Source organism: Nomascus leucogenys, chromosome 19, assembly GCF_006542625.1.
Source record: "Nomascus leucogenys isolate Asia chromosome 19, Asia_NLE_v1, whole genome shotgun sequence".
Lineage (NCBI taxonomy): Eukaryota > Metazoa > Chordata > Mammalia > Primates > Hylobatidae > Nomascus > Nomascus leucogenys.
In genome coordinates this window covers 37619684-37628696 of record NC_044399.1, presented here as the reverse complement: position 1 = coordinate 37628696, position 9013 = coordinate 37619684, and the positions used below count along the sequence as shown (strand labels likewise).

Genomic DNA, 9013 nt, shown 5'->3' with positions numbered 1-9013 from the left:
CTGTTGCCCAGGCTGGAATGCAATGGCACCATCTCGGCTCACTGCAACTTCTGCCTCCCGGGTTCAAACGATTCTCCTGCCTCAGCCTTCTGAGTAGCTGGGATTACAGGTCCCCGCGACCACACCTGACTAATTTTTGTATTTTTAGTAGAGAGGGGGTTTTGCCATGTTGGCCAGGCTGGTCTCGAACTCCTGACCTCAGGTGATCTGCCCACCTCAGCAGCCTCCTAAAGTGCTGGGATTATAGGCGTGAGCCACCGTGTCCAGGTGTCTTTTTTTTTTTTTTTTTTTTTTTTTTGAGACGGAGTTTCGCTCTCGTTGCCCAGGCTGGATTGCAATGGCGTGATCTCAGCTCACTGCAACCTCTGCTTCCCGGGTTCAAGCCATTCTCCTGGCTCAGCCTCCTGAGTAGCTGGGATTACAGGCATGCACCACCACGCCTGGCTAATTTTGTATTTTTAGTAGAGACGGGATTTCTCCATGTTGGTCAGGCTGGTCTTGAGCTCCTGACCTCAGGTGATCCGCCTGCCTCGGTCTCCCAAAGTGCTGGGATTACAGGTGTGAACCACCATGCCCAGCCCCATCTGTTTTTTTTTTTTTTTTGAGACAGAGTCTTGCTCTGTCGCCCAGGCTAGAGTGCAGTGGTGTGATCTCAGCTCACTGCAACCTCTGCTTCCTGGGTTCAAGCAATTCTCCTGCCTCAGGATCCAGAGTAGCTGGGATTACAGGTGTGTGACACCACACCCAGCTAATTTTTGTATTTTAGTAGAGAAGGGTTTTCACTGTGTTGGCCAGGTTGGTCTTAAACTTCTGACCTTAAGTGACCCACCTGCCTCAGCCTCTCAAAGTGCTGGGATTACAGGTGTGACCCTCTGCACTGGGCCAAATCCTTCATTTTCTTATCTTCACATCCAGCCCCCAGCTTCTAGGATTCTTCCCTGTTCTCCCCACACAGGCTAGAGGGGACACTGTTAAAGGTGGCACAGGCAGTTAAGGGGTGTCAGAATTCACTCCTTCATTCCCCGTCTGTATCTCCCTACCTCAACCCCACTAGTGCCTTCCATGGCTGAAGGGAAGCAGGAAGAGATAGAGAGTAAAATCTGTTACTGCCTTTCAGGAGGAAATTTGCCTTTGGAATGGTTCTCACAGGTGATAAGAGACAGGCAGAGACAGGCAGAGAAGCTCCATCACTCAGTTACAAGTGACCATGAAGGCAGGAAGGGTGGGGCCGGCTAGGAACAAATGGGTAAGAGCATTCCAGGGCAGAAGGCCGTTGCCTGATACATTCAGTACAACTTAGAACCTGGTATTTGGCACTTATGATGTGCCCAGCAGTGTAGTTAGACTTGGAAATTCCGAGCGGAAGATATACAAGTTTCTGTCCTTAGGGAGTTCAAAAAGCCCATTAGGGCACCGGGAGCAGAGTGATGAAGCCTAGATGGGCAGATGAAAGTCAGGGACAGACCTCAGATTCCAGGGCCAGTTTCCTATTTAGCTGCACTGCGGATTCGGGTTTCCATTGTAGATGCTGTGGGATGAGGCTGGGGGTAGAATATTCATGCTCTATCCCTAAGGCAAAATCCTGACACACAAGCAGATGCACCTACACAAACAGTGCTAGAATATACACAGAGGTGCTCTCCATCTAAGGAGGAGGCTGTCCTCACGAAAACTTCCTGGAGAGTTTTTCACTAAGATCTTGGAGGAAAGCACGGAATTTGGTTGAATGAAGGTCCCTGGGACTTGAGAATTAAAGTAATGCGGCAGACTCGTTTTTTGATGAGGAATAGCAGTTGTAGAGAAGTGTGACTGCAGATCACATGACTAGAAGTGACAGGTCAAAACTAGATTCCACTATCAGTCAGGGTTCTCTGGAGAAACAGCCCCCCTGGCCAGCAGACGCAACCATGTCATTCCATTGTCCTCCACCCACCCTGGCTCACTTTTCTCCAACACCTCCCCTCCCAAACTTCCCTATGGGAATGAGACCTGTTCAAAAGGCCCCCCACCTGCTAGACCCAGATCTAAGGGAGGGTCTTCTCTAAGGGTGATGACAGGTAGGACAGACAGTCAGAAAACACAATTTGAAGTATTTTTGTTTTTTATATACAGAATACAGGAAAGTTTCTGTAAAGTCTAAAACATTACAATTACTATGTACATTGGTACTGGTTGTAGGGGTGGGAGGAGAGGAGGGAACCAGGGGCAGGAGGAAGAGGAGAGAAGTGGCAAGAGAACAAAAAAAGGAGACAAAACAGGTTTACGACAAAAACATTTTTGCTACAATAGACAATTTGAGAAAACGCTCTACCACATGTAGTACTGTACACAGTTTTTAAAAACATTGAAAAATGTCATCACTAGATGTATTTACACAAAATCCAAATACACTTTTCCTTATTTGAAATAAAATAGATGGACAGCCAGAAAAAGAATTCATTTCTCATTTGTCCATAATACACAGTAGCTACCTGTAGTGCAACCGCTGCAGAAAGGGAAAATAACGTGGAGGGTGGGAACCATGGAAGGAAGGTGGGTAGCGATCTTTATATTAAATAAAACAATGATATTGTATAGATTTTGCTGTATGAAAACTGTATTTTCTTTTAATATAAAACTATTGTCACTGCCACAAAATAGAACAAGTTTCTGATTATTTTACAACGGTGGGCAAGGGGGAGGGAGCAGGAGGTGGGTGGGGAAGGGTTTTGTGTTGGAGGAAGTGTCCAGACCCTGGGTCTTTCCCTCCCTGCCCACGCTGTTCCTCAGCTCGGGTCTGCCGCTTTCCCATGAAATGTTGAGTACAAATATATGTGCAAATGCCCCCTAGAACTTGAGAAAAGAAAAGATTTTTAAAAAACAGTCAAAAGGTTTTCTTCATTTCATGCAAAGATTGTAGTTGAAGGGTTTCTGGTAGAGTATAGAAAACACCCGGGCTTGGTTTGTGTACATTTTTGCATTGCAGGAGTCTTGGGTGGGTGTACAGGCCAGTGGCGGGGTAGCCGCCAGTCCTAAGGAACGGAGTTGGAGCGCAGCACAGGGCCCTGGTGGGGCTTGAGAGAGAGCTTCTCGGCTAAGACCCCATCCTGCAGCAGGCTGGCATCGCCTTTGGGCTGTTTGGTCGCAAACTCAGTGATGCTGAAGACAAACTGCAGGCAGCCCAGCTTGATGTAGCTGCCATGGTGCAGTAAGGCCGTGCCCTCCCAGCCGGCCCCACTGCCCCCAATCAAGCTCGAGCTGCTGGCTTTGCAATTGCAGGGTCTCCGCTGCGGTCCCTGAGCCTGGGAACTCATCATGGCTGCCTCCTCACTTGGCTCTTCATCCTGCTTCTGGTGCCGGCGGCGCCCTGGGAAAAAGGGGGATGGTCACAGAAGAGGAACAGTGAGCAGCCAACCCATGTGGGCTGTTTGCCAAGGTTGGGCTCCTGCATCTCCCCATTCCAACTGCTGCATGACTAGGGATGAAGGATGCTCAGAAAGGATTGGTGGAGTCTGAAGTCCCCACAGGTGTGTACACACATGGGGGTACTCAGCACTTGCTTCTCCGTGGCCTGCCCTGGGCCCACAAGGAAGTAGAGCTTGGCCAATAGGACAGGGAAGGCAAGAGACAGACCATGGGCAGCAAGTCAGAACCACCCTGACTGGGGCCTCAGCTTTGTGGCCACAGACCTCTGCTCCAACTTACTGATGACACTCTGCACTTTGGCAACAATACTGCTTGGGGGGGTTGGCGGGGTCTTCTCCGAGAAGTCACATGAATACAGCACATTGTCCACCGTTGTCCCATGCTCACTGTAGTTTAACAGCTCATAATGTTTGGTATTCTGAGGAGGAGGAGGGGAGATAAGATGTGTGGTCTGCTGTGTGGGGCCTGGGGCTAAGGGGAGAGAGTACATATGGAGAAGGCAGTGCTACTCTACCTAGGGAGTCCTTACTTGCCTCCCCAGTCATGGCCCCTGTCCTTTCAGAAGGGGGCTGGAGACGCCTCCTCAGGGAAGCCTTCCTTCCGGTGTCCCACACTCCCTACTCTCCCACTCCTCCTTCACTCTGCCCTCTCAGCACCGCTCCTCTTGGTATGATACTCACTGGCCCGTGATGATGATGAAATTCACAGGGACACACCCACAAGGCTTGGCTTCCTTCTATGCTGGTCCCCTCCCCTTGCTTTAGGGTAGGCTCCCTCTGTTGTGCCTGTGACTAACCTCAGGAAAAATGGTAGCCCTGCTCCTGGGAAGCTACCTTCCCAGGTAGGATGCCATTTCACATCAAGACTCTCCTCCTCCAGGAATGACAGGGAGGGAATAAAGAAGAGGACCCCCAATCCCTCTTCCCTCCCGTCAGGGCACTGAACAAAAACCCACTGCCTGGGAGAGGCCTCAGGTTGGGAAAGCTCCCTCCCACCGCCATCTTCAGCCCTCACCTCATCGTAGAATATGCAGGCATGTTTCCCGGACACGTAGTTACAGTGACCATAGTTTGTAAGGCACACATCCATGTCAGCTCCTGCAAGGTGGCAGGAGTAGAGGAAAAGGAAGGTAGAGAACAGACTGTAAGGTGCATGTGTCGGGGAGGTGAGACAGGGAGGGAGTTAGCTTTTGGGTTGGCACTAGCAGAGACTTCAAGGGTGAGTAGCTTAGGGCCCTCCCCTTTTATTTTTGAACAAAAACTGTTGTCTTTTCCAAGCTCCTGATAAAGAACAGCTGTCCCTGCCAGCTGATCTGCTTTAGAACATGTGGCTGCTACCCAGAAGGGAACAGTGAGTTACTGAAGAGGACGGGATATTTCTATGAAAATACAACATTGGGGTGCAGAGCCTAGAAAATCATATCACCTTAAAGAAAGGGAAGTTTCTAGGGTAAGGGCTAAGTTGTCTGTCCTTCTGTACCAGATATAGAGCTATCTGTTTCTAGGACTTTTAGGGAAAACAAAACAAAGCAAAAAACAGATACTGGGCTAACTGAAGATTGGGTATGTGTGAGCCTATCACTCTTTCAAAGACCACCAGGGACAAAGCATCTGCCTTCTTCTTGGGTTCTTCCCGGCAGTGTTTAAAGTGCCTCCCTGGGCAGTAGTCAGAGCTGACTTTCATATCTGCTGTTGCAACACTGGGCAAAGACAAAACAAAAGGGCCTGAACAAGGGAAGACAAGGAACTGATCGTCTCTTTTATTTTTGAGACAGGGTCTCACTCTGTTGCCTGGGCTGGAGTGCAGTGGCTTGAAAAGGATCACTGCCTGGACCTCCTAGGCTCAGGTGATCTTCCCACCTCAGCCTCCCAAGTAGCTGGGACTATAGGCATGTGCGCCCAGCTAATTTTTTGTATTTGTTTTTGGTAGAGATAGGGTTTCACCATGTTGCCCAGGCTGGTCTCGAAGTCCTGGGCTCAAGTGTTCCTCCTGCCTTGTCCTCCCAAAGTGCTGGGACTACAGGTGTGAGCCACCGTGACTGGCTGATTGTCTCTATTCTTAGTTTCTCTTGTCTAGCTATCCATTGATTTAAAGCAGTCAACTCTGGAAAGGGCTTCCCTCACCCCTTTCTAACTTCTGTGGGTAAGGGTGTCAGTCTTTAGGGCTGAACAGATTCAGTGTCTCTCCCAGCTTCCTGGCTGGCTCACCTGTCCCGATGTAGAGGGTTCGATAGCACATGTTCACAGCTCCTCCCAACCCTAAGAGGGGGTAGAACACAGCTCGGGCCTGTACCTCCTTTCTTTGCACTATAAGACAAACATAGGAATAGGATCATTCAGAAACTCAGATCCTGTGATCCAAACATAAACCAACAAAATCTGGACCTTTGGCTCATGGCCTGGAGAAAATCCCGCTGGATGACTCATCTTTCCAAACTCACATCCAACACTGAGCTGCGGCAGGGTAAGGCTTTCTCTCCCCACCCACAGCATTTCCAACACAGGGTACAGAGGACCATCTTTGAAGATGGTCAGAGAAGTCAGAGATGACAGTACTCTGTAAGTTCCTGGGCTCCTGGTTGGCTATCCGGGATATTCCAGCTGGTACTATATGGAGAATATGGAAAAACAGACGGCATGGACCAGTGTTTCTCAAACTTTAATGTGCATAAGAATCGCCTACAGATCTTGTTGAAATGCAGATTTTGATTCAATAGGTCTGAGGAGGGGCCTTAGCTCTGCATTTCTTTTGCTGTTTTCTTTAAAAATAGGCAAAAAACCAATGCACTGAGCTCTGCATTTCTAACAAGCTCTCAGGGGCTGCTGATGCTGCTGGTCTGGGAACCACACTTTGAAGCAGCAAGGCTCTTAATGGCCAATGCTCAGACATATCTGAAACAGAGTTAACCCCTCGGGGAAAATTTCCAGAAGGTTGGCCTAGTGTTATTCTATTTCTCACCTTGAACTTGAAAAGTTCCCTCTTGGGAAGCCATTCTTTTTAAAATTTTATTTATTTATTTATTTACTTATTTATTTGGAGACAGGGTCTCACTCTGTCACCCAGGCTGGAGTGCAGTGGCACAATCATAGCTCACTGCAGCCTTGACTTCCCAAGCTCAAGCGATCCTCCCACCTTAGCCTTCCAAGCATCTGAGACTACAGGTGTATGCCACCATGCCTGGGTAAGTTTAAAATTATTTGTAGAGATAGGGTCTCACTGTGTTGCCCAGGCTGGTCTCCAACTCCTGGGCTCAAGTGATCCTCCAGCCTCAGCCTCCCAAAGTGCTGGGATTACAGGTGTGAGCCACTGCACTCAGTCGGGAAGCCCTTCTAATTCAAATATTTGAAAGCAAGTAAGCAGAAAGTACACTACATATACCCAAAGGTACTGGTAGCTGCTTTGCTGTGTCTCGAAGTGGACTTATATATGAAAGAAAGTTACAGCAGACTTCCCCAAGTCTGATCAGAAAGCTGTGGTTGCCATCTTGTTCCTGCTCTCTTCAGAAAAAACCATGGTGCTTTATTAAGCCCATGAAAAGCACACAAGGAGGTTTGAGATACTGGAAGCTCAGATTCTCCATAGAGGCAAGGTGACCATTCACACACGTAGAGGGGAGATCTGATGATGTGGTGACAGGTGTGTACATGCGCACCTTCTGTGTGGTGCCCTCCAGAAGCCAGCTGATGTGTCCCGACACTGCCTGGTGAAGGTTGGACCCGGCAGGGGAAAAGCTGATGTATTCTCTGCAAGGCCAGAAATTTGATCAGCTTCTCGTCCAGCATATTTATCTCGATTTCTATTAGCCAAAGAGAAAGATTAAAAAGCAGCTGAGATGGGAAGTGGAATGTGCAAGCAAATCAGGGTCACAGAGCAAATAGTTCGGCATTTCTAAAATCCAGCCAAGTGATTTTTACTCAAACAGCATTGAGTGCAGAGCGTACAAGGATCTGCAGCTGGGCACCTCACTTGCCATTTGCAGTGGGATAGGCCCCAATGCAGCCTGTGCAGTTGCAGCTACCTTCTGTAGTTGGGTGGACTGATTTTAATTAAAGTGCTCCTAGAAAGGCAGAGTGGAATAAACCACTTGCCTGTCTGTGGGGGAGGGCCTGGATGTCTGATATTGAGACTTGAATTTTCTACCCACCTTGTGTTCACAGAGATCAAGATCTGTCCCTGTTCTCCTGGACTTTGGGGGTTTCCCACAGATGAGGTCCCTCCTTTGGGAGTGAGGATCTTAGTTTTATTCTGCAAATCCAGGTGATCTGCCTAAAGTGATTTTGTTCTCGTCTCACTGGTTCAGCTTGGCTCTGTCCTCCCTTCATCTTTGATTATGTATATATGCACATGTAGAAGGCAGAGCTACAGAAGGAGCTTTTTCACCCCACCCCCCCCATCCAAAAGGATACTCCTCATTCCCATCTCCCCTAGGCCTCTGGGATCAGGTGTCCCTTCCCTCCCTTTCTGAAATGAGCTGAATGCTGTATAGGAATAGCACCTTCAACATAGCAAACGGTGGAACAGCAGCAGCTCATTCACTCACCTCCATTGACATCCATAAATGCTCGAAGTGAGTTGGTGAGGTCGACCATGGCAGTAGAGTTGGCTGGGAAAGAGGGTACGGTTAAAGCGCTTCCTATGGATAACGTGCCGGGGCTGACCTTGCCATCTGGGGACGGAGCAGGAAGACTGTTACTTACGTCGCCTGAGGGAAACCCACCGTCCAATCCCCCACTGCTGAGACAGGTCTGGATTTCGGACCCAAGGTGATGTTCCCTTCTTGATTCTCAACCCATAGGCTCTGGAACTCCTAGAGCTAAAAACGTGTGGTGAGGAAGGGCAGATGGAACGGCAAAGCACCCAGGTACACAGGAGTCTCCAGAGCAGTGAGAACCACTGAAATCCACTGCTCTGGGGAAAGTGGTGGGGCAGCTTCATTCTTTGGGTCATGACCACCTCCCTGCTGCCTCTACTTTTAAATAAGTGGTGCCTGCCCTTATAATTCCTGCCTACTGAAATATGACTCACAGCGTGGAAAATCCACCCACGCTGGTATTAAGTGATAAACAGAGACAGGAAAACAGCCTGGGAGTGGGGCCATCCTGGGACCAGGGGCCCCCATGCAGAGGAATCACAATCACCTGGTTACCGAGACTCCCAGCTGACTAGGAGGCCGGCTTCAGTTCAGACGGGAGAGACCACAGGGGGTTCCGGCAGCATCTGAAACCTGGTTCAGATGCCGGGGTCAGCAACCTCAAGGTCCTGAGTGCTGTCTGGGGACAGCTGAGAGAGCAGGTCCACAGTAGGCCAAGTACAGACCTAAAGGACCACCCTTTGGCATGTGGCCTGAGGGCATGCTTCTGGGCTAGACCAACCCCTGTTGGCATCCCACTCTACAGCTCCTCTGAAAGACAGTGCTGCTGTCTATCCCTGCTTCCTGATATGGAAGTTCATCAGATTAACTCTTTCTGAGAATATGCATCAGGCATGAATCCATTCTTTTGTGTGGATCTGACAATACTGAGGCCATCACGCAGAACCTCAGGCTGATCACAGTAATTCCAGAGGGCACCCTGCCTTCTTTTAAGGTGACAGAACAAAACAGGCAGGG

The 9013-nt window shown here is 49.2% G+C and overlaps 1 protein-coding gene across 3 annotated transcripts in view; it reads right to left on the bottom strand.

Moving 5' to 3' along the window:
- Positions 1–2083: 2083 nt before the first annotated feature.
- Positions 2084–9013, bottom strand: part of PHF12 (PHD finger protein 12) — a 46007-nt gene continuing 39077 nt past the window's right edge. For all 3 annotated transcript variants that reach the window (XM_030799316.1, XM_003277063.2, XM_030799317.1), the window contains 6 exons: positions 7946–8071; positions 7058–7201; positions 5613–5711; positions 4420–4502; positions 3685–3823; positions 2084–3346 (listed from right to left, as the gene is read on the bottom strand). In XM_030799316.1, the coding sequence (XP_030655176.1) occupies positions 3012–3346; positions 3685–3823; positions 4420–4502; positions 5613–5711; positions 7058–7201; positions 7946–8071 (926 nt within the window). In that variant the 3' untranslated portion in view covers positions 2084–3011. The remainder of the gene's footprint in view (positions 3347–3684; positions 3824–4419; positions 4503–5612; positions 5712–7057; positions 7202–7945; positions 8072–9013) is intronic.